Genomic DNA, 24904 nt, shown 5'->3' with positions numbered 1-24904 from the left:
CAGATCTCCAGGCACCGCTGGCCAGCAGCACTATTGGAGATTTATGTCTATCTCCTCCAAAAACTCCTGGTTCAGCCTTGCTGTTTGGTTGACGCTCTGGCATCTAGTGGCAAAAGTCAAATTTCCTGTACTCCAGTATCAAACGCCCAGGTGCTCAGTCGCTCAGATGTCGGTCTAAAAGCACCATTAGATTTCACAACTCTACTTACATCCACTTGAGTGAGTAACTCAGTTGTTCTGGTAATAAATGAGAATGGTACCAGATTCTTTTTGACCACTCCATGCATTACAGTCCACAAAACCACTCTCCATCCTGGTGGTGCACCGTGGATGTAGTCAACATTGTGTTTCACAGACACATGGCGGAGGACTGCAACCAAACTGACATGTACAGGAGCAGGTAATGTAGAGTCTGGGCAATGGTGGAGTTTGCTGTGGTCAGAGAGCCATTGTCTATACCATAAATATTATTTGTATTGGATTACAGTATACCTACAACTTCTTGAATGACATTAGTGCCTCAAACCTAATTGAACATAAAAAATATGTCAAGTGACAGAAGTTTTTCTGTTTTTACATTGTATTGAACTCAATCATTGTTTAATCCTGATAATTGCTACTGTATATGTACCAAATATTGTAATGACATTAATATGCCTCCAATACTACTATGGGAGGACTAAAATAAAAATACATAGAGATTATCCTTAAGTTTAGTAGCCTTTGAGACATGTTTGTATATCAAATGTAGGTTAAATGAACACAAGTGTATTTTTATTCAATTTAGTGCTATCTTATAGCATTATTCATTCAAGTGCAGTTATATCTCATAACTTTTGGGCACTGGCTCCTTATTTCATACTTCTTTTTAATGTTCAATGTTTAGAGTAAGTTTTTATATCTGAGCAAAATACAGGTTAGGCACTCCACCTTAGCTGTCATACTATACATACAGTTAGAACTTTTTAGCATGGACAACATAACATTCTCCTAGTTTATCTTTGTAATGCTTATGGTGCCTATTGTCAGAGAGAAGTACAAATACTTCGTTACTGTACTCAAGTAGATTTTTCTGATATTTTTACTTTACTTTACTACTTATTTTTATGGCGACTTTTTACTTCTACTCCTTAAATTTTTACACAAATATCTGTACTTTCTACTCCTTACATTTTAAAAAATTGGCTCGTTACTTTAGTTTTGAATCATTTCAATGGAGTTACCGTTATTATTTTTCACGTCATCAATACCAAATTCAATCTAATAGGATGGGAATCTACGTTGCATTTGACGCACCACTACAAGATGAATCGACAGATTCGGCGGTATTCATTGGCTGCAAGTCATTGCAGCTTGGTGGCGGTGGCGTTAGCATAGTAGCATGGACGACGAGATGATTGAAAATGAACACAACCGAGATCTAGTCCTATTGGCAGACATCCATTTAAAATGTAGGCAACGGCATGAAAAAAGTGGTTTCTACTTTTACTTTTATACTTTAAGTAAATTTACAAGCCTGTACTTTGTTACTTTTACTTGAGTAAAGAAGTTTAATCAGTACTTCCACTTTTACCAGAGTATTTTTTAACACAAGTATCTGTACTTTTACTCAAGTACGGAAAGTGAGTACTTTTGCCATCTCTGCCTATTGTGCAGGGTTCCAAAGTTCAAATTTGATTGCGCTAGTAGATATAATTTTTGAGGTATGTACTGTGACGGAATTGTACCTGATTTAGTATCATTTTTTGGGATGGAATTATGATGATGCAATGCTCCTTCAGCTGAGGATCCTTCAGTTGAAAAAAACTAAGTGGGGGCACATTTCAGTGTATTCAGATACGTTTTAGTACTTTGTGATTAATGTTGTTAATTGAAAAAGTTTTTGAGGCTGCCACATTTTTACAGCAGATCAATCCACAGCCTGGATTTCCAGACACTCTTATGCACCATGCATTGTTTTAACATCCTGAGTTTGGCCTAAAACATTTTGCCCCAGGTTTCTTTTTGAGTGTAGACACATTATATATGAAGCCCCTGGTTTCTTAATCTTTGCAGCTCCTACAAAGCTACGGTACAGTACCAAAACATTGTACTGTGGGATGTCCTGTGTGGTATAGTTTTATAGCTGGTCTTACATTAAACCTATCCATTTCTTTATATCTGCCCTGGCTCATTCATGTGGTTTTGCCTTTCATGATACTTTATCATTATTCATTTAAACTTCTGAGGCCTTCAAAAAAGATATTTAGGTTGTCGGTCTTCTATTTAATCATTTTGTCTCTATCAGGCCACAATTATGATTTGAATTTTGTATTATTGTCCAGCTCTGTTATCATTTACTACTTTTGTGTTTGTCTATTACAACATCCTACAAGATTAAAGCTGATGTTTACAATAAGAAAAAAGTTAAAAAGTTCAAGGATAGTTTTGTATGATACTGTAAAGGTATTGACCATATGTTTAGCTAAAGAAAGAACAGTTTGAATAGAACAACTAACTTTCACTCATTTCACACTTCATGAGTTTTCTTAAGCTGCAAAAAGAAAAGGAACCCTTTGTCACAGGGGATTCTGAAGACGGCAAGCCTTGTGAATGGTGAAATTTTATTCTAGTTGCTCTACAGAGAGAGAAAGAGAAAGGGAGAGATAGAAAGAGAGATAACAGTGCCACTGTACAGAAGAGCTCTTGTGAAATTCACACAAAAAAATATTATTTTTACTCTTTATAATTCTCCATGATAATGTATTTCAGTATGAATTTACAAGCGATTTTTACAGATGTAATTTCTAAATATATTCAAAATAGTTCCTTAAAAGTCTTTTAGGAAGTATTAGTTTTTATCTTTTTCTTCTTTTTCTTTCTTTTTTTTATTTTTTTTTTAGAAAAAAGCTAATTTATTACAGCAAACAATAAAGAATGAGGTCTTGTATCTTTGGAGGGATAGCAGACTCAAAGCTGACCGTAGGTTTTTTTTCCCTTCTTCATCTTCTTTAGAGTTGAAGTCCTGACACACATGAAGGAGATGTAAGAGAGAAGCAGAGCTGGTGATACAGTATTTTTCACCTGCCATCAGAGGAAAAGGGAGGATGTCCCTCCACCCCAAGCAAAGTCTGACCCCCACCCCTAACCCTTCCCAATGCAACCTGCTACAACACTGGACAAAACATGGATTGATAACAACCAGTCCACCAGCATAAGTCAACAAAAGGAGGGGGGGTCAGTTATTTGCCTTCTCCCTCAAAACAGCAGCATTTTCATTGTGTTAAACACAGATATATATTTTTTCTCTCAATATGTATATACTCACATCTGGTTACAACATATTAGTGATCATAACATCATAAACAAAATGAACAAAAAAAGAACAAACGAAAACAAACTTATTACATCTGGGGTTGCATGCTATCACCTCATTTTTTATAATTAAATGTAATTAAAATACATTTTTGCCATTTAAAAAGAGCAGAGTTGTCATCACAAGGGTGGGTTTTTGGGTGCATGTTTTAACAAAAGTCAGCATCTGTTTACATGATGGTTGTGTAAAAGTTGAACAAATTGAAAGAACTGTTGTGAATTCATGAAACAAAATGCTGCCTTGTTGATATTTTCAATGTGCATATTGTTCACTTGACAGCTCACACAGGCAGCATGTGGAGATAAATATGATTATAACCATAATGAATGTGCATGTAAATGCAAAAAAAAAAAAAAAAAAACTGGAAAAAAAGGGTTTAAGTTAACATAAGGGAGGCGTATTTGGAAAATGAGAGGTTCACCATAGTATCTCACAAACAGTGTTATGACAGATATCATTAAAAAGTAGCAAGGATGGAGCTTTTGTTGAAACACAGTGGCAAATGCAGTCAAGTAGAGAGGAGGGACAACTCCTTTATACCGTATAGGGGTAGCTTTTCAGAATTAATTCTGTGAATGGTGCAGTGTTTGGCAAAAAAAGGTAGAGCCAAGAACCTCTTAAACCCCTTCCTCAATTCCTTTCTTACCCTCCTCTTCTTTCCTTCTCTCTAATTGCATGGGCTCCAACATAGAGCGACACTGGAAGACTTTGGACTTGTATAGTAAACAGGAAAAAAGTTGAAATCTGTGTTGTGGCCACAATAAATTGTAGCATATTTTAACTTTTTATTCCTCATATATATATATGTGTTTTTTTTTTTTTTCTTTTTTTTTTACAAAAACCTGTGGCACATTTTGCTCTGTTGCTACTACTCCTCCAAAATGCACAGAATCATCCTGAGGTATTTTCATTTAGATACAATTTGGCTTAGTGGATCCAATCAATTAAGCAAATAATTGAACAAAGATAAGACGTTTTTTTTAAGTGTGCAATTTTTACAGTTTTTTTTTTTTTTTTGCTACAAAACATTTGGCACAAGTGAAAAGAAAACTATATGCACATACATATTTTTCAGCAAATATCAAAATATATCAATAAACAAATAATCAGATTAATGCCCCCGGCCCCCTCAAAACAAAAGCAAAGAAAATATTCTAAAAAATAATTGATTATCATTTCAAACGTGCCCAAGATCTAGCATGCATGGCTACTTAATCCCCAGAGAGGGATATGTGATGGATGAGTATATAATGTTGGATTCATTTTAGCTCCAACAACCCTGGCCCACACCCCACCCAAACAATGCTGGAAAGGAAAACAAGGAATCCATCTCAAGAAATCTTTTCCCTCAGGTCCCCTCTACCGAGAGTCTACAATGGATAAAGAGCCCACAATTTGAGAACAATCTTCTTTAAAACTACAGTCTTTAAAGGGCAAGTATAATCATATTTTTAAGCTATAATTCTATATTATTTTATAAAATATAACTTAGCATGCTCGCATGGGTTCCCTCTGGATACTCTGTCTTCTTCAGTCCCAAAACATAAATATTTCGTTCACTCAGGTATGTCTAAGATTGGTTATTAAGGGATTTTCGATGTGCTCGGCTTTAAATTAATTCCTCTCTATTTATCTCTACTTTCATAGAAAACTCCTAGATGACTTGCACAGACACACTACTTTTTGCTCTACCACATAGAGCAAAGTTCTGAAAAGAACATACGTTAATTAACAATTAAAAATCTTTGAGAACTTTCCACTTAAGAGTATCACTGCTGCCACCCTTTGTTTTGGAGAAGAACTGCTTCTTAATGAAATCTCCTAGTAGGGGCATGGTGGGGAGGCCACAGGGGTGGCCAATGATTAGTTAATAATGGCCATGGCTATCCCAGGACCCCCATTTACTGTAGTTCTGACCCTGGCTTCAGCACAGCTGATTCTGATGTCAAATCTTGTTAATCAGCAGTCAACTGTGCTGAAAGCAGGGAAACTTCTAAAACTTGCAGGACAGGGGCCCCCCACAACCAACATTGGACATGCCTAGGTTAATTTCTTTCTCTTAATTTTTTTCAGGTATGAGTATTTGACTGCATGGTTTATGTCATGAGTGTCTCTGAGTTTCACTGTGATGGTCTGACCACCTGTCCAGGGTTTGCACCTATTGGCCACAAATAAAAAATATGGAGCAAGCAATTTTCCTGCTCATGAGATTGTGCCCCTCTTTGTAAACATTCTTTGCTGAAAATTATGAAACAAAACCAAGATTAATCACTTTTGCAGCGGATATAGGACTTTTTATGAGTCCGATATCCGTACAACACATCTGTTGATGTTGACAGATTATATTAAATTAACACCAATTCTTAGTTAACTTAATTGCTTATCCTAACTGCTTTATTAAATCTACAATTAATTGTTTTCCTTACTGAGGCAAGTTAATACATTAATGCTTGACTTTAGCTTCTGTCTATTTGTTTATCAATATGTAAACCTCCTTACAATTCACCACCCGTGCAGCATTAGCTTGAATGACACTTTGGGATAAAAACATACTAATATTGATGTAAAGAAAGTACTTTAAAACAGACTTAATGAGTTTGAGTAGTCTAACAGACAGAGCTCTCAAAGAAGTGATTTGAACAATGCTTTTGTGTTGTGTATTTAAAACCTACAGAGTAAAATACAGACTACCTATATCTTGGAAAAGAAGCAATAGGAAGACAAAAATAAAAAATAAAAACTGTATCCACTAATAAGAATCATGCCGGTGAACAGATCAACATTTTTGGTTAGAGCTAAACCACCTATAACTAAACTCTCCAAATGAACTTTGCAGAAAGTAAATATTTCTCCTCACCAGAAAAATTAACCCTTTTTATTTTAGCCTTATATTGTTTAAATTATGATTATGGGAATGACTGTAATTATAATGAGCTACAAAGCTGAAACAAATAAAGTAAAAACAGAAAGGTTATAAAAATGATTATATATGCCCTTTAAATACTGATACTGTAAATCCTAATTAAGAGAGAATAAATGAGAATAGATGTAACTTTATTTAAAAAAAAGTAAGATATATATGAAGGGGAAAGGAAGATATCAGTTATGTTTTTCTTTTTTCAAGCTAAATACCCTGTTTTTCAGTGGCAGAGATGTCAAAAACAAAATTTGACCTCAGCCTGGATGAGGTGAAGGTGGGCACAGTTTTTATCTTTTCCCTCCATTATATTATCTTTATTCCCTTCCAACATTATTGTTACAGGTTAACTATGTGTTAAGGTCAGAGATCTAAGTTTATGTTGTAAAATAGCAATCCATCCATCTCTAGCCTTTCCTTTTTCAGAAACATGATAAATATGTCTATTTGTGAGCATTTTTTCTTCTCTTCAAGGACAAAAAAATAAACACATGCAAAATAACCTAATACTCCTGATGATTTTTTTTTATTAGGAAGCTATGCCTTTTTTAAAATACAAATGTGGGAGAGTTTATTTTCAAACTAATTGCTATTGTGCTACCAAATAAGCAAACACTAAAATTCTACATAGATTTTTAAATATCATAGCTGAATAGAATAAAAAAGTAAGACTTTTTAATTATTTTATATGTGCAGTGCCAGAAATGAAATCCCCTCAACTGTCCCTTGTTGTCTGTTCTTTACGAAAGTCATTTTCTTTGTAAACAGTATTCACTGATAGCACCTCCATTGTTCTCATCTTTTCATCACCGTACTGTTGTTGACATGATTTTTAAAATAGAAAACCAGTCTAACTAAACCTGCAATCACTAACTACCGGAAATTGCGAGTTGTTCCAGTTTTTCTACTTATTTTCTCACCCTTTTTGTCCTCACCTTCATTGTCAGGTGTCATTGCAGTACATTTTGTAAGCCTAACAAGCAGCACACTGTTAGATTATCTCACTTTGACACCCCTGTTCTTCCAAAATGCTTACATAGTGAGTTTCATCAGTGAAGGTGGAAGTGAAAAAATGTGAAAAGGATAACATTAAATGCATTAGCTCCTTTATCACTTTTTCCTAATCAATCTTCAAAGATTACTGCCAAAACCAATGGCTGTACATTTTTAGCACATATCAACAAACTTTTCTTATAATACTAAAACAGCTTTTCTTCAGTAAAGAATCCTTAATATGTCAGTTCTATAAATAGCATTATTTTTGTTTACTTCCTCCTGTTTTTAACTTTAAAGAATAGTGCTGGACAAAAACTGATTGGTACATGAGAGAATGGACAAATATGGCGGAAATAGATTAATAACAATACAAGTAGTCCCAAGTGGGCCAGAAGTTCCTTTTTTGATTAGAATGTAAAAGAGAAGAAAAATGGTCAAGTTGCTATGACATCCCTTAGTGGATAACATAGTTGATAAATTATAATACAAATCCAAAGAGGACTTAGAGGGAGAGAAAACATTTCTTCTATCTACTAAACATCTGATTCCAGACTGGGAATTTTCTTATACACCCGCCTATTGCTGAACTGGGCTGAGTTTAGGACACCCCTTGAGGCTGGGTATGCACTAGTCTTATTGTCTGAGTAAGGCATCACATGCTCTTTATTATACATGTCATTAGTTATCCGTCCATCCCTTGAGCAGTATGAAGAAGTGGATTTAATGGAAGAACGAAGATTGTTCGCATCATTGCGTGTTTTGATAGGAGCTGATCCTAGTGCCAATGCAGGAGAACCTACTGCCAGCTGTTTGTAAATGTCAGAGGAACTACGCCCATGGACCAGTCTGCTGCTGGTGTCATCCCTCAGTGAGTGACTGAGGAAAGGGTTTTCAGAGCCATGGGTTGGGTAGAGGGATTTGCTCCTCTTACTTTCCTCAAGGTTATTGTTAAACAGCATTGGTTTAGACCCACTGCTAAAGAGTCTGCCAGAGTAAGGGCGCATCCCGAATAGATTGGCATACTGGGAGTCAGATGCAGAGTCCAAGAATCGATCTTTTTCTTTCAGGCTGACGCTGCGTGCTGGTCGGCCCGGGTCTGCATCCTTGGGCTTTTCAAGCATGATGTTATCAAATGAGTGCTGACGACTTAGCCTCAAGCGGTTTCTTTTTTGGACATGTGGCCCATCTGTCTGGGGCCAATACAGGCCAAACATTTCATCTGGCTGCTGCTGCTCTTGGTGATGAAGGGTGGGGCTAAGCAAGGGATCACCAAGTAGCTGGTCCTCACTAATGTCATACAAGTTAGCTGTGTGAAGGCATGCATCACAACGATTGTATGGAGATCTTGTTCCAGATGCTGTAGCAGATGCTGCCGAGACATATGACCCTCCTTGTGGGTAGCTAGCAGGTACTTTGGACAAGCAAGAACGGCAGTGTGTCTGTTTGTAGCGATCAATAGATTCGTGAGGGGAAAGGGAAAGATTTTTCTCTTTTAGGCTGTAAGATTTAGAGTAAGCTGAGTCTGGGAGAAGGTCTGAGTCCGTGTGATGCATAGGTGAGGAGTTCAGATGAATGATTGGCTGCTCACACTTTCTGAAGTTATCACTGTGGTCCGAATATATTTCAGGGTAATCCAAATCATCTGCTGCAAGACCATGGCTTTCACGGTAGCGAACAGAGTCTGAATGGAGGCTCATCTCTCTGTCTGAATCAATTGTGTAGATTTTCTCTCCCCCTCCTCTCCCACTTTGGTTGGTTCCACTGCTGACCTGCTTAGTCTTTAAGTAGGACAGCTCCACCTCACTGCAATCCCTAGGGTATTTTGACGTCACGGATCTTTTTTTTAAGTTGTCCTTGGGTTTCAGATGCTTGTTGTTTTCTGGGTCCTTGTAGGTTGCTCCCCTGCTTGAACAGTCTGAGATGTCAGAATGGGCAGTGTCTTCTGGGAGGTAGCGCTGTGTCTTCATAGATATTCGTGGATCTGGCATTAGCATGTCAGGCATTGGAGATGGTCCCGGTGGCATGGAACGCAATGTGTCAGTTGACTTTTTCCACAATGTTCGCTGAGGTTTGGCATTTGTTTGGACGGTGTCAGCACTCACAGCTACCTCTACAGTATTTGGATTTGCATCATTCAGAGTCAGGGGATGCTGCCCACCCTGAAAGATGTAATTATTGAGGTGGTCTTTGTGGCGATTTGCAAGATAAGACTGAAGGTCACCAGTGTCCCCATAGATCATATCTTTGGGAGCATAGCTTCTGTTGTCAGCATAAATGAAGTTGCCTTTCTCTGCCATCATGTCCATGATCATAGGACCAGCTGAGTGCATGAATTCTCGTTTAGGCGAGTTCATGTGGGAGCCACTGAGGTTAGACATGTTGGTCATCTGTTTTGCAGACTTAATGAGCTTAAGCATTTTGTCCTGGGGGCTGAAGTCAAGGTCTGTCTTTTTCTTCATATCGATGTGTACTCCATGGATGCAGCTCCAGATTCCCTGTATGAAAAACACATTAATAAACAAAGAAGGTAATAAATAATGAAAAATGAAAAAAGGATATAAAAGGACCAACATACTTTATATTTTAAATTGATCTAATCTTCCAAAATACTGAAAGGTATATACAACATCATTAGACTAATAGATTGGCAGAATTGCAAGAATATATAGAATAACAGCATTGTCTAATAACGTTTTAAATGGGAATCGGCTGTTCTCACAAAAAACAATTTCACTTCAGTGAATAGTTGAAACATTATAATTTTCTTTAGAAAAGGTTTTCACCATCTCGTCTTTAGAGTGTACTCCTGAAAAAACACTGGTGAAAAATGAAATCCCTTATTACATATTTCTAGTTTAGCAATACATTTAGATCTCCCTGGTCTGTAGTGATACATTTGCAAAAGAACAGAAGTCTTAAATGCACACAGTATACATATCACAACAACTAAACTCTTCAAACAATTTAATTGGTGTAAGATGAGCATGTTGTGTTTATGAGGAATCTAGCATGCTAGCAGTAAGTGTCCCATAATTTAGCTCATACGGTATGATACCACTAACCAAATAAAACATAATTAAAGGTGAAGTAAGCATGTTAGATAAATAAAATTGTGCAAACTCATTGTGCCGAACACACAATGTTAAATCATCAATATTATATTTAACATCTGAATAATTTTGTGCATTTGATACAATTATGAAGCAATGTCATCCAGTTTAAAGAAACATGAAAAAATAAAACTAATTAATCATGTCATATTTATTTTCAAATTTGATCTTTCAAAATGAAAAATACATGTTTATGACTCTTTACCTATTAAGAAGTTCAACTTTGTGTGCTTATATGTAAGCATTTAGTGCTACAGGTAATCCAAACTAAAACATCTTACTGACAACAGCAGGTATTTAACTCTTTTCTTTTATACTGCTGTTATGACTCCAAATTAGCAAATTACAAAAAGTTTGATTGTAATCAAACAAAATAGCTTAAAAACATCAATAGTATGTGATATTACCCATGACACACTTATTGTTACATCTTTTGTTTTTACAAAACTGCTGAATTTCAGAGATGAAAATATACTAATAATCCATTTACACCATTAACTGTTCTTTCACTTATTCCACAATAATCTTTAAATTTAAATTGTTTTTATATTTTATATCCTTGATCTGCCTTAGATGTACTCCAGTACTGGCTAATCCAGACAAAATAAACACCACGTTCTGAGTAATAGTTAATATACTTTCCTTTGACCTTTGTGGTTAAAGGGAATTAGGCTGTATGCAAGAGGAACCTTTGTATATAAAAAAATGAACAATGTGTCTATTTTTCACCGTCACACACTAGAAATACTACTTTTCAAAACTTTAGGAGTGTTGTGCTTCCTAATGTTTTTTTTTCCAAGCCTATTTGTACAATACAGGCCAAACATACTGTAGTAGATTATAATCTAAACAATCCTCTAAAAGGTTAGGAAAAAACAACTACTTTACAAATATCTATTTATCTTTCCTTAAAGTTTGATCTCTTTTTATTATATAATACTGTTATTATTCCCATCTAGATTAACACTGCTGTAAACACAACATAAAGACACTGCAGTGCTTTTAGAGATGCATGTGCATGTCTTCTGTTCTCGCACACAATGAGGAAAAATGCTGACCTTTTAGGAGAAAATAGGATAGATTGATTAAATGTGGGTTGCTGTGGTTTCATCCAAAAAAACAAGCCACAATTAGGGTCTATTTTTGTCGATAGTCAGGGCTGCCTCGTGATTCCCCCTCCCGCCTCCTTCCCCATCCTTGCATCTTCTGCAAAACCCTCCCTTCTTTTTCTCTTTTTAAGTTAATATCTTAGTTTTGCTGTTCTTTTTCTGTGGGAGAAAAATAAGACAGGAGTATTTGACCTAAACACTGCAGCATTAGCCTACGACACATCTGGAATGTTTCATTTTATCTTGTTCTGTGATCATTAAGACAACTCTTGCACCATTTTTTGAAATTCACTATTTTTACATGATATTAAACACCATGTATACAGAATCCTTACCCTGCTGATGGAGAACAGAAGCCCTGGTGTGCCAGAGCAGACTCCGGTGAAGCAGTATCTCAACCTCCAGTAGAAGAGATGCTCCGAGACAAATGTGATGAGTGAGAGCCCCATTGCGGTGGCCAGCATGTAGAAGACCCCCGCCATGTTGTCTACATCAAGCTGGCTTGACATGACCTCGTTCTTCTCATTGTGACAAATTCCTGTCAGCCACTGGGCTTCTAGTTCTTCCATTTCACCTAAAAAACAAATGCATTGAAGTAAAACCATCCTATGGCTTCCAAAAGTTCGCTAGATCATTCAAACATCACAGGATTTAGACAACCATAAAGGAACTCATTCCGGCACAACTGCGTTTTTAGTACTTGGCAAAAAGGTTTTTCACTGCTCCTTTCCCCACCGCCTTACCACAAAAATATGAACACTGGCATCAAATCTGCACAAAGATTTTTCCTTACAATCTGCAGGTTTTTCCTATAGGCTTCTGCGCCTACATCATCAGTTTCAGCCTTCCTGTGGAGGAGCAAACATCATCAGGACTTTAAACAGCTTTTTAGCATCATAAACGGGGTGGGTGGTGGTATGTAAAGAGGTCTAAACATCACCAGTAAGGTTATCCTGCAAAAAAAATTCATATGAAAAATCTGAGACCTGTACAAATACTTGAGCCAGCAGTTAAACAGATCATGGATACTATAATTGAAAATGAATCACTGTAAACTGATAAATTATAGAGAGTAAAACATGAAGTAAATTTTAGATTTGGGGGTTGGGATTGTAAGGTGGAATGTGGCCGAAAATTACTTACAATATATCTTGCTGCAGGTTGTGATATATCTTGGTTATATCAGGTAGGTCTTATCAAGCTTTTATTTGCTAGCCGTAGTGTGAGCTCTACTAAACCCATAGAATAATCCAGTAAGAGACCCTTTTGCATGCTACCATGCAGACCCAACCCCTCACCTTGGGGGTAGGAATGGGAACTTCTGAATTCTACTGATACTGTTGCAGTAGAACTGCTGAGTCTCTCCTTGACTCCCTGCGTGCTGTCTCACAGTCACGGAAAGAGCTGCCCTGAGTCCTGTTCCTTATTCCCTGAAAGCTGTCTCACAAGCACAGGCAGCTGCCTCATCATGAAAGTCCCACATGCAGTCAGAGCAAAGAAATAGAGACGATACCTTTCCCTTTGAAAATATACAACACATGTGCAAAGCTGCCCATTATTCCACCATGGATTACAAAGCGGGATAAAAATATAATGAACTGTAGTATCTTTTTATTAACTTCTCAAACTGTTGCACTAAAATATTATCTAATTACCACACAGGTTAAATCACTTATTCACCTCGAAATTAGATGTAAGCATTTCAGATTTAGGCGATGTATAAAAGGTTAGACCTTATTTCATAAAGCAAGGTTTACATAAGTTGTGTTTCAGCTAAATTTTAAATAGGATGACATAGTTATAAATACCCATAAACCGCATCTTCCACCATGAGCTTTTTCACCAGTCTGTTGTAAGTGACCGTATTCTAGCCTTCTTACCAGTATAGTATGAGCCATGGTCAAACCCACCACTGGGTGGCATGTTTTTTTTTCAGAAGCAATCTCCTTACTATTAGCAGCTGATGTTAATATTCAAGTTCCTCGGCCAGTATGCCAGCTAGTCTACAGTCAACATTCAGTTTGAAACGTATACCTTTGTATAGCTCCGGTGACAATAAATGGGGGATTACTTCTGTTACTTACAAAGACAATATATGGCAAAAAAAATATGCATAGATAACTGCTAGGTTTAAACCAAGGTGGGGGTTCTTTATCCAATATCTTATTTAAAAGCACAATAAAATGTAAAAAAAAAATGTAAGAAAATAACATTTAATTGTCTCTGCCATCTTAGTTGATTTCTGCATATTCTTAACTGATCCCTGGTCTCAAATGTTGGTCCTGTTTTAATAGATTATGGTTAGTAATTCTGAATTTGTGGAAATATTTGTAAAAACTAAGCCGTATTTTCTGATTTACCTTTATCATCGTACTTTGTAATTATTATTGTGCATCACAAATTGTACCCAAATTTTAGGAATCCTCACAACCTTCAAAAAAATACACAATTTGGAGATGTATATTATTTGTGGTCTTTGTAGCCATCAGTGTTCCCAGACAGAAATCTAGACAACAGCTAGAAAACTGATCTAAAAATATGTTTCCACACCTAAAGGCTTTGTTTAATTTCAGACTGATCAGAGTCTGTGGTTTCTTTGTTAAGAAAAGAAAGTAAGAAAAGCAACATAGACCTTATCTTTTCTCATTCCCTACTCTGTGTACCATCCCTTCTGTCTTCCCTCCCACTCTTGCTTTCTCTGTGACATTTGGCGTGTAGCTAATCCAATCTGTGTCATTCAGGGACAGATAACTAAAGCTGCTAGTGGGAAAAGACAAATATCATGGTGGTTCTCAGCTACATATCTCTGAGTACAGATTTACTAACACATCATTACTGCTTTCCTTCAACTGAAGATCATTTGTCTTTCTGCAGATACTTAATATTTATGAATACACTGAATGATGTAGCAAAGGGATACATTTTTATTCATAAAACAGTCAGTAATAAGTTTAATCTTTATTTAAAAGCAAGGCTAGGACTGTCAGGGTTGCACTAAGACCAACATTTGACCCAGATATTTTTGGTCATAATAGTAAATAATTTACAGAATAATGTAAGAATGACTGTATAGCTCTTAAACATGTTGTTTGTTTAAAGTAAAACATGAGAAGTACATATTTGATAAACTTAACAAAAATATATATAAAAAAACACTTTTGGTTTTGCTTCCTTTTTCAAGATTAACTCAAAGATCTAAAACCTTTTCCACATATAATATAACTATTTCCCTCAAATATTGTTCACAATCCAGTGTAAATCTGTGAAAATGAGCACTTTGCTGAGATAATCCATCCCACCTCACAGGTGTGCCATAACAAGATGCTGATTAGACACTATGATGACTTATTGCACAGGTGTTTCTTAGACTGCTCATGATGAAAGGCCACTATGAAAGGCGCAGTGTTGTTTTTTAATTAGGGGGGTCTGGGGACTCAGAAAACCAGTCAGTATCTGGTGAGACCACCATTTGCCTCACGCAATGCAACACATCTCCTTTGCAGGAGATCAGGTTGTCAATTGTGGCCTTTGGAAGTGGTGGTCTACTCCTCAACATTTGAGATCAGGGTTTAGATTAAGAATATGCAGAAACCATCTAAGATGGCAGAGGCCACTAAATGTTATTTTCTTACATTCTCACCTCTTCAATGATTGTGGGAAGTTGCTGGATAATAGCAGGAACTGGTACACGCTGTCCTTGCAACATGAGGCCTTGCATTATACTGCTGCAACATGAAGTGATGTTCTTCGATGTATGGCACAACAATGGGCCTCAGGATCTCGTCACACTATCTTTTCTTATTCAAAATTCCATCAATAAAAGGCACCTCTGTTTGTGCTTCATTCTTCATCCATAACAGAAGCTTGCCCACAATAAAAGGCCACTGAAAGGTGCAGTCTTATTACACAGCACAATGCCACAAATGCTGCAAGATTTGAGGGAGTATGCAATTGGCATACTGACAGCAGGAATTTCAACCAGAACTGTTGCTCTTGTATTGAATGTTCATTTCTTTTCCATAAGCTGTCTCAGAAGGCCTTTTAGAGAAGTTGGCAGTACAACCACCCTCACAAACCGTAGACCAAATGTAACCACACCAGTCCAGGACCTCCACATCCAGCATGTTTACCTCCAAGATCGTCTGAGGCCAGCCACTCGGACAGCTGCTGAAACAATTGGTTTACATAACAAAAGGGTTTCTGCACAAACTGTAGGAAACTGTCTCAGGGAAGCTCATCAGCTTGCTCGTCGCCGTCATTGGGGTCTCCACCTGACTCCAGGTCAACGTCGTAACCTACTTGAGTGGCAAATGCTCAAATTTGCAGCCGTCTGGTATGTTGGAGAGGTGTTCTCTTCACAGATAAGGTTTTCACTGTACAGGGCAGAATAAAGACATAGTGTGTGGCATTGTGAGGTTGATCTGTTTTCTGATGTCCGTGTTGTGGTTCGAGTGGCCCATGGTGGTGGTGGAGTTATGGTATGGGCAGGCTTCTGTTATGGATGAAGAACGAAGCTTGAACAGAGGTGCCATTATTGATGGAATGTTGTATACAAAAAGATAGTGTGACGAGATCCCGAGGCCCATTGTTGTGCCATACATCAAAGAACATCACTTCATGTTGCAGCAGGATAATGCAAGGCCCCATGTTGCAAGGACAGCATGTATCATTTCCTGCCATTATCCAGCAACTTCACACAGTCATTGAAGAGGAGTGAACGTAAGAAAATAACATTTAGTTGTCTCTGCCATCTTAGTTGTTTTCTGCATATTCTTAACTGATCCCTGATCTGAAATGTTGAGGAGTGGACCACCACTTCCAAAGGCCACAATTGACAACCTGATCTCCTGCAAAGGAGATGTGTTGCATTGCGTGAGGCAAATGGTGGTCTCACCAGATACTGACTGGTTTTCTGAGTCCCCAGACCCCCCTAATTAAAAAACAACACTGCACCTTTCAGAGTGGCCTTCCATCATGAGCTGTCAAAGACACACCTGTGCACTAATCATGGTGTCTAATTAGCATCTTCATATGGCACACCTGTGAGGTGGGATGGATTATCTCATCAAAGGAGAAGTGCTCACCATCACAGATTTCGACTAGTTTGTGAACAATTATGACTGTGTTTGTGGAAAAAGTTGTAGATTTTTGAGTTCATCTCATAAAAGATGGGAGCAAAACCAAAAGTGTTGAGTTTATATTTTTGTTGGGAGTGTATACCGCATACTAGGACTTCGTATTAATGCATGCACTCCCCATATGATGCTGTTTCTGATTATTTAAAAGATGTTTCTTCTGCATTGAAGCACTCTGCTTTACTTGGCAAATTATCTTCAGGTGCGGTTCCTGTGATATTTAAACATGTTTTTTGAAAGAAACCACACCCTGAGTGAAAGACACCATCCTTCTTGCTAATTATAGACCAAATTTAAAGCCACCCTTAACTTCTACGGATATCGAGGAAGTGGTCGATTATCAGCTGAATTTTGTTTTGTTTTTTCTGGAAAGTGGACAAAAAAAAGCTACATATTATTTTAAAAGTTACTCTGTTTATTTTTAGCTGCAGCAGTGCTCCATAAAATTTAACATTGGTAAATAATGATCAGTTCTTGGAAGATTTGTTTGTTGTACTCTTTGTTATATTCTACATTTACCAGTTACAATCTCTTAAAATTAATGGATGAGAGTGTTCTCTAGCTGGTGAAGGTAGAATCAGGGGTCTTCCTTTACTTTTTTTAAGGTTGGTTAATCTTTGCAATGGTTTGAAAACAAACTGTATCACACTGATGTTGATGGGAGGCTTGCTCTACATACTGTGACAAAATGCCCAATTATGTCAGAAATTATAACTAGCAGAACTGGGGAAAAATACAGATGATATTCACATACTTTAGTTCAGAGTCCATCCAAAAAGTCTGACCTTACAGGGGTCATCTTTTGAGTACATTTATACCTACCTTTATCAGATTCAGGCCTGGTCCCTGCGGTGAAAAAAAAGGGGGAAAAAGACGACTACACTAATACACCCAGGTTCTAATAATGGTAGCTGCAATGGAAGCACAGTTTAACTAGTTCATTTGGAAGCTGCACAGTTGTTTTTTTCTTAAACATAAATGGCATCTCTCCCTTCTCTTTTAAACCACCAGGAGAAAAGGTAGTTACAGGTATGTAATGCACACACCTGTGCATAACAGACATGGAATTTACATATGGGTGTCTATGAAAGAGTTACTGGTATTAACCACTGAGCCTTGATCTAATGAGCTGGATCTTCTGTGTTTGCCCTTCCTCTACTCTTTGTTGTAGGGGGAATGAACTTCTTACTGCACTGGACTTTGTATACTGCAGTGATCATTGAGGTGAAGACAGATTCAACTGCTTCTTCTGCAATGGCCCTTTGTGGCTTATACTTCGCTCTGGACATCAGTCAAGTTAGCAGTCTTCTCAAGAAATTGTGAAAAGTAAAGTCACAATGTTGAAGTCATGTTTATTTTTTAAATTTTCAATGTTTTAGAAAATGTACGTGTTTATCTATGATTATAAGATATAATCAAAAAATATTTGAAATTAATGCTTCAGATATACGACTGATGTATCTATGTAAAACATGATATTCACTTCTTACATATCAGAAGAAATAAACTCCACAGATGTTCTTAGTTAAAATACAAACCTTTGTATTTTGTCTGTCACATCATGAGTATCTCTAGACTTTACAGTTTTAAGCACTAACTGTTGAATATCACAAACTCACCAAAATATAACATAATACTAGCATTCCTTTGCTTGTTAAGGATCTTACTTTACAAACAGCTGGAGAACAAACCTTTTACATTTACAGACAACCGGTAAATTAATAATGATAATGATAATAACAATAATGATAGAGAGAAAAGACAAAATGGAATCTTAATAAAATTGTTACTGTTGAAGTTTTTTGAACCTTGAAAATAATAAATGTTCTCTCTGAACAATCTCTGCAAAGCACCTTTTTTTAAATACAGAATTGTTTTTATCTGATTAGGCAGAATCTGTCGGGATACCAACTCCCCATCATCGATCATGAACCTTGCTTCACTTTCTCTTCTCCCTCACCATTCCTCAACATGTTATTTTTGTGCCCTAGCTTTGACCTTCACACACATGCACCGTCACATTACCGATAGTGTCATCACATTTTCACCTTTTCTGTTTACCCTCCAAATATCTTTCACCTGATCTCTATGATTTATCCCTGCTCCCCACAAAGCCTCACTCCCTTGGTTCCTCACCTTTATCCTTACCTTTGTGAGTGGTATAGAAAGACAACAAATGGAGAAACACTGAAATTATCAGTTGGACAGAGTTGACGTACTCTCAGTTAAAGTCTGCAATGGATGGCTGCTTGAAAATTAAAAAAGACAGCATGACATTGATACAGAGAAGATGCCAACCAAGCAAAACAAAAACAGTGAAACCTATTTCTGACAGTCTTGTTCCACTTGAGCTCTGATAGGAATCCATGAAAGGGAGAGCCACCAAAATAAGCTCTAAAGTTAGTGTTTAAGAATATTCCAACACACAAAGGGCCTTTCCATTAAACTGTAACTGTATCTGGCATTGTAAAACCTCTGTCCCTGCATAAAATTATTCCTTCTTTTCATTTCAGTAGCATCCTTCTACATAAAAAAGCCTTTAACATGAGTACATTCTGTTTTCAGTACAGTAAAACAGAAATTCACATTAATCTGTAACTGGGCTACACTTATTGTTTCTTATAATATTCTCTAAAAAAATAATCATAAATACATTTTTGTATATTTAGTCGTATTTTTATTTATATATTAATTTCTATCATCAAAGTGCTTAAATACAAATAATGTTCCTTAATGTGTAACTTAAACAGAGAGGCTCATTTCTGTTGGCTACTCTTTAAAATGGAAAAGACAAGAAAACATACTATTTGAAAGAAACATGTGTGCTTATTTAATTTAACTCCATGTATGTCTCTCCATCTATCAATATAATTTTCTGGATTAAACCTTTAGACTTTGTCTTCTGTCAATATCTCTCCTCTCTCTTGTCTGACAGAAATTCACTGCTTTGGAATTTTCATTTATCTGTGCATTTCTTAAAGTTTAGCTGGATAATGTTTATTTTATCTTTTTGCTTTATTAGTACCATCACGAGTTCGGAATCCGGTGTGGTTGCGTGTGAGTCATTCTCACCATCTCCGATGATAGCCAAGATGGCCAGATCCACCTGTCGCTTCCAGAAGGAACCTTTCTGCAGAGCAATGCCATAACCAGTTGTAGCAAATATGTACCTGAATACACGATCACATGAAAAGAAACCCGCAAATCAAAAATTGGGATTATTCCAAAGAGTATAACCATTTTTAAGAAATATTTGCTATTGGCCATATCAAGACTTAAACTTAATTTTAGTCTTAAAGAATGAAATGAAATTAAAGGTCACAGATATAGAAATCAAAAATGAAAAACCTAATCTGATTTTAATGGAAGATATTTCTGTTTTACACAATATAAATTTTTAACCTTTACCAAAGCCAAAAGATTTTTGCACTGCAATCCACTCCCCTCTAATCAGTAAATTGGTTAACAACGGTGCCTAGGTACCTTCTTAAGGTAGTTACTTGCACTGAACTCCTCCTTTGTTTGTTAAAATAAACTTTTATGTTTATACTTCAGTTTCACAAATTGTCTCTTTACTAAGTATAATAACGTGTCAGAATGTAAATTGGGGTGGCCAACTGTAGTTCTCGAGACTTAGATTCAAACAAAAATTTCTCTGAAAACACTAAGTCAGCTTAGTAAATGTGTGCCTACACAAGAAGAATGTACCTACTACACCTTAATAAATAATACCAGACCTGTTTGTGGTGCTTTGACACAATGATGGAAAACGATCCAAAAGGGAATTGGGCATATGCACAACACTGTACAGCACCATTGTTGTTGCCATACTCTGAGTGTAGCCCACTGATGTTGCAAGCATCTCATAAAATTTCAGAGAGGCAGTAACCACAGAATCCCATAAATTGAGTTATTACACGTTACTTTACCTAGTTTCAAAAATGTTTGCTTAAAAACCTTTGCATACATAAAGCACTGGTTTGATTACATATTTTGTATTTAGGCCTGGGCTTGTCTTCATGTGGATTGGGCCTTAGAGGCATTCCCACTCTAACTCACCTGCTTCAGATGAATAGCTTGTTACCAGCCTGCAGAGCTGAATGCCATGCAGATAAAGGTTAAGTTGTATTGGAATAGGGATGCATCTAAAAGTTGAAGAATAGTATCGCTGCCCACCCTTGATGAAGATGGTGTTGTCAACTTGATGTCCAGTGTTAGCTTTTCTCATAAACTGGACTGAACATCGCTTAATACAAGGCTTCTCTTGGTTTTTTAGGCCAATGTTTTTTTGTTTTTTTTTGTGTTGTTGTTTTTTTCAAATATCATCTTCACTAACTGTTTTGAAAATAGAAATGCTCTGTGGTTTTGATCTCTGTGGTAGAAGGGAATCCCTTTCTTTTCTCACAGATTTTAGGCATGTTCCCAAAATGTCAGCTTCTTTCTGTCACAGCATGATTCACTGTCCCAAAATAAACTATCCTTGATCCACTGTGCCTGAGATGGGCAGTGCTATAGAGTACTTTCTTTACCGATAGTCTGGATGAATAGCTATCTGTTACTTAGATTTGCAGCTGTATTTACCCGCTGCCGATGGTGACCAGCTTACACCCTTCATCCCTTCCAGCCATGTAGTTCAACACTGCAGCATCATAGATGAAGGCATCCAGCTTGCTGTGATGGACAAAAGAACAGAGAAAAATGACAGAAAAGAGACATTAAAAAGGTAGGTCTTTCACATTTTTTTAAAAGACAGAGTGAAAAGTAAACATAAGGAGTCAGAAGGCAAAGCATCTTTTTTTTACAGAGTGTTGGTTGCAGATCAATTGTGAAGTGTTAAATCATCTCCAATAGGCCTGCAATCCAAGCGTAACCAAACACAAAGGACATAGAGTGGGTTGACAGTTCAATACAAAACGCTTCACTGATGATAGGGCCTTGGAGGTACATAGGCATTCCTAACCAACTTCACGCCCAGATAAATGTTTACCCTATCCTGCTGTTTTTCTCCTTTCAAACACTCAAAGACTTAAAAATAAGTGGAAGATGGAAAGAAATAAAAAGTTCTAAGGCCCTGAATGACATTTCTAATGTAACTGATACTGTCACTGGAAACTGCTTTCTTCCTATCTCAATGCATGCACAAACACCAAGCTCAAACATTCTGATCCCTGCTAATGGACCTGTGACTGGCTGGCATTTCCTGAATGTCAGGATCACCACTTTAACAGAAACTAATAGCAGATAGTCCTAGTGTGCAACTAGCTTTACCTACCACTGTCAACAAGCAACTTGTGTATCCCAACATGTAGAACAAAAAATCTGCATTGGTATTGTATGTCTGTATAATTAGCTAAATACTGTAGAATTAAAACCAGTGCCTTTTTAAATGGTGATAAATATATATATTTTATTAGTTCCTTGAAGGTTTCATTCTGTTTTTAGGTTTGAGTTATTTTAATGCCTTAGCTCATCAAACTAATATATGGTAAATATAGCAGACAGATATTAAACACAGAATGTAGCTTTTTAATTGTTTCATTTAATAATGGACAAAGGTACCAAAAAAAAAACATCAACAGAAAACATAACCTGACACATTTAAGCAGGCTATAAAATCTAAAAAAGTGACATACAGTAGTAGCCCTTCAAAATTTCCATACTTCCCTTGATGGTCCTTTTTAAACATCTAAAATATTCTTTTTGTCATGATTTGTGGACATTAAGATCTAAAGAGAAGCGTTATCTCCTGCTCAGAAGATGTAATTCAGTGAAAGGGTGGGCCATTTTAGATGGCTGCTACTGTATAGTTTTCTCATATGAAGAAATTAATATAAACAAAGTTTATCATCTATGAGTCTAGAAAATGTGATAAAGATATTTCTAACCCCCAAAGCACATGGCTTGTGACACTGCAGAGAAAAATTTTTGTCCTAAACACTTTATGTGTACTAATTGCTCTGCTTATAATCAGGCTCATGTTTTTCAGATTATATGGCATAAATCCAATATGTTTGGGAATAAGCTGGGAATGTGCTTTGGGAATCTGGCCAAAGTCAACATCTGCATTGAAGTAAACACTGAAAAAGGGTGGCTCCTCAGCCTTATGACCAGCCTACTAAAATTATTTCAAGAGTGCTTTAAAAATGAATCGAGGAGTTAACTAAAATATCCAGAGCATCTAAATCACAGCAATTCCCCGTGAGAAAGTCTGACCTTCACTTGTCTCAGTGAAGGTCAGAGTTCATAATAAAACAATAAGAAGGAGACTGGTAAAAAAGTTTAAAAGTGAAAACCATTGTTAAGCTTAGGAACCCAAAGGCCCATGTTATCTTTGCAAGAAAACATGCTGTTCTTCCCCAACATGCTTAGCAAAAATATCTCTTTGCTGACTGGAAAAGGGAACATTTTGGAAGTTGTCTCATTTCATCTGGTGTAAAAATAGCACACAACTTCATAAAAGGAACAACATAACAGTCAAACAAGTTGGTTGCAGTGGGATGCTCTGGGGTTGCTTTTCTTTTTCAGGACCTCGACAACTTGCTATAAGTGATGGAACCATGAATTCGGCTCCCTACAAGAAAAACATGAAAGAAAATATACAGCCATTAGTTCACACTTGCAGCAAAAGACAAGGAATTCCATCTTTTCAATGACAAAGTAAAACAAATGATCAAAATATACATTTTTAAATGACAACCTGTAAGCCACCAAAATCTTTCAAAATCAATATGATAGCCATCTAGTATGTTAAGTTGGTAAAGGGTTATCAATGTTTAAACGCATAATTTCATTTTGGAGAATTAAACCATTTTAACAATATAGAAGTGTGTTCTTGTTGTAGACCAGCGCTACTAGCCATTATTTAGAAAACGACTTTCTTGTTTAGCAAAATGAAGGTGCCGAACCTTTGACGTGAACCCAAGTTTCGAATTCTTCAAGATCCTTTTGCTAGCCAGCAAAAGGATTTTGCACGGCAGACTGCTATGTCAAGCATATCTTCTGCCTATTCATGATCTAGTCAAGGGCTCTGCTGTCCCGCATTGGGGGGTGAATCGCCAAGACAATTGAAAGAAGGTGAAACGGCATTCTGGAGCTTAGAAAAGAGCAGTGGGACACCAGTGCAAGAACATCAGTGCGAGAGGACCTGCGTCCCCCTCTGGAACTAAGGAACCATGAGCTCACTGTGAAAACGGAGCACCAGAGCAGAGAAAAAAGCCAGCAGCTTGCCATTGCCAGTTCAGGAAGAGATTGAAGAAGCACAGTGGTAGATCAGAGAAGCCCACCAGGGAAACAGCATCAGCGGGGAGAAATACAGGCTAACTGCTGAGGATTGGTTATGTCTGCAGCAAAGACAAAATGCTGAAGACGGAGCAGAGGCTATGGCTGCCACAGTAGGTATGTTGTACATCGGAGAAAGATCAGCAAAGCTTGCCCGGGCAGACAGTCGAAGAGTTGGGGAGAGAAGGCCTTGGCTGACCGATGTTTGCGCTGGAGGTAGGACCGAGAAACAGTCCTTCTAGGGCTACATTAAATAAGCTTTTTTTAAAGTGGCTATAAATCTTCTGAGAAGCATTACCGCTTCATCCTTCTTTTATTAATCTCTCCTCTTCCATTTTTTATAATAAAAAAGCTTTGTCTCCATTGCCGGCCTCATTGTAGCTCACAGCCACATTTAGTCCCTGATTGAATTTCATGACACAAACCTATCATAAACTTCAGTTTAATCAACTAATTCACAAAGAAAATTTTGAATTTTCAATTAAAGTCGTTGGGAAGTCATATTTCAAAGTCAAATAATTCTGGCTTAAACATGTATATAAATGAAAAAATAATAAAATAAAAAATCTTGTCTTAAAATCTGTGTTTGTTTCGTTATCGTATGCAGACCAGTTAGTTATGTCAGCCTGTACACCTAAATTTGGCCAATCATATATCAATGGTCATCTCTCACTCAAATTTTTTCGGTCATAGCATCTTGTTTCATATGTCGCAGCTAATATACGCAATGGTTGAAATAAGAAATAAGAATAATTTACTTTACCATTGAGTTACGTCCCATTGTTCATGGGGATGGACGTCTTTGGCAGGCGTAGAGCTAACAGAATTGGCAGTGTTGCCAGGCAAGGGCTACAATATGTACAGCTGTAAGCCTTTTACACCAAAGCTTCCCTGGCATCCTCTTCCACAACAACTTCGTCCCCACTTTCCTCCTCTACATAAAAAATGTATGACGGAGGACTCATCCATGACCTGCGACACAAAACTGTCCTTCTCTTGCATCT

The 24904-nt window shown here is 37.0% G+C and overlaps 1 protein-coding gene across 2 annotated transcripts in view; it reads right to left on the bottom strand.

Annotated features, from left to right (window-relative positions):
• Nucleotides 1–3393: 3393 nt before the first annotated feature.
• grin2aa (glutamate receptor, ionotropic, N-methyl D-aspartate 2A, a) overlaps nucleotides 3394–24904 on the bottom strand; it is a 233492-nt gene continuing 211981 nt past the window's right edge. Inside the window, exons 11-14 of one of the 2 annotated variants that reach the window (XM_038271936.1) lie at nucleotides 21204–21293; nucleotides 19695–19792; nucleotides 11823–12061; nucleotides 3394–9763 (exon numbers count right to left, since the gene is read on the bottom strand). In XM_038271936.1, the coding sequence (XP_038127864.1) occupies nucleotides 7802–9763; nucleotides 11823–12061; nucleotides 19695–19792; nucleotides 21204–21293 (2389 nt within the window). In that variant the 3' untranslated portion in view covers nucleotides 3394–7801. The remainder of the gene's footprint in view (nucleotides 9764–11822; nucleotides 12062–19694; nucleotides 19793–21203; nucleotides 21294–24904) is intronic. The other variant, XM_038271938.1, reaches the window with a different exon arrangement.

Source organism: Cyprinodon tularosa, unplaced genomic scaffold, assembly GCF_016077235.1.
Source record: "Cyprinodon tularosa strain WSP-4 unplaced genomic scaffold, ASM1607723v1 ctg811, whole genome shotgun sequence".
Classification (NCBI taxonomy): domain Eukaryota; kingdom Metazoa; phylum Chordata; class Actinopteri; order Cyprinodontiformes; family Cyprinodontidae; genus Cyprinodon; species Cyprinodon tularosa.
This window is presented reverse-complemented; position numbering and strand designations above follow the sequence as displayed.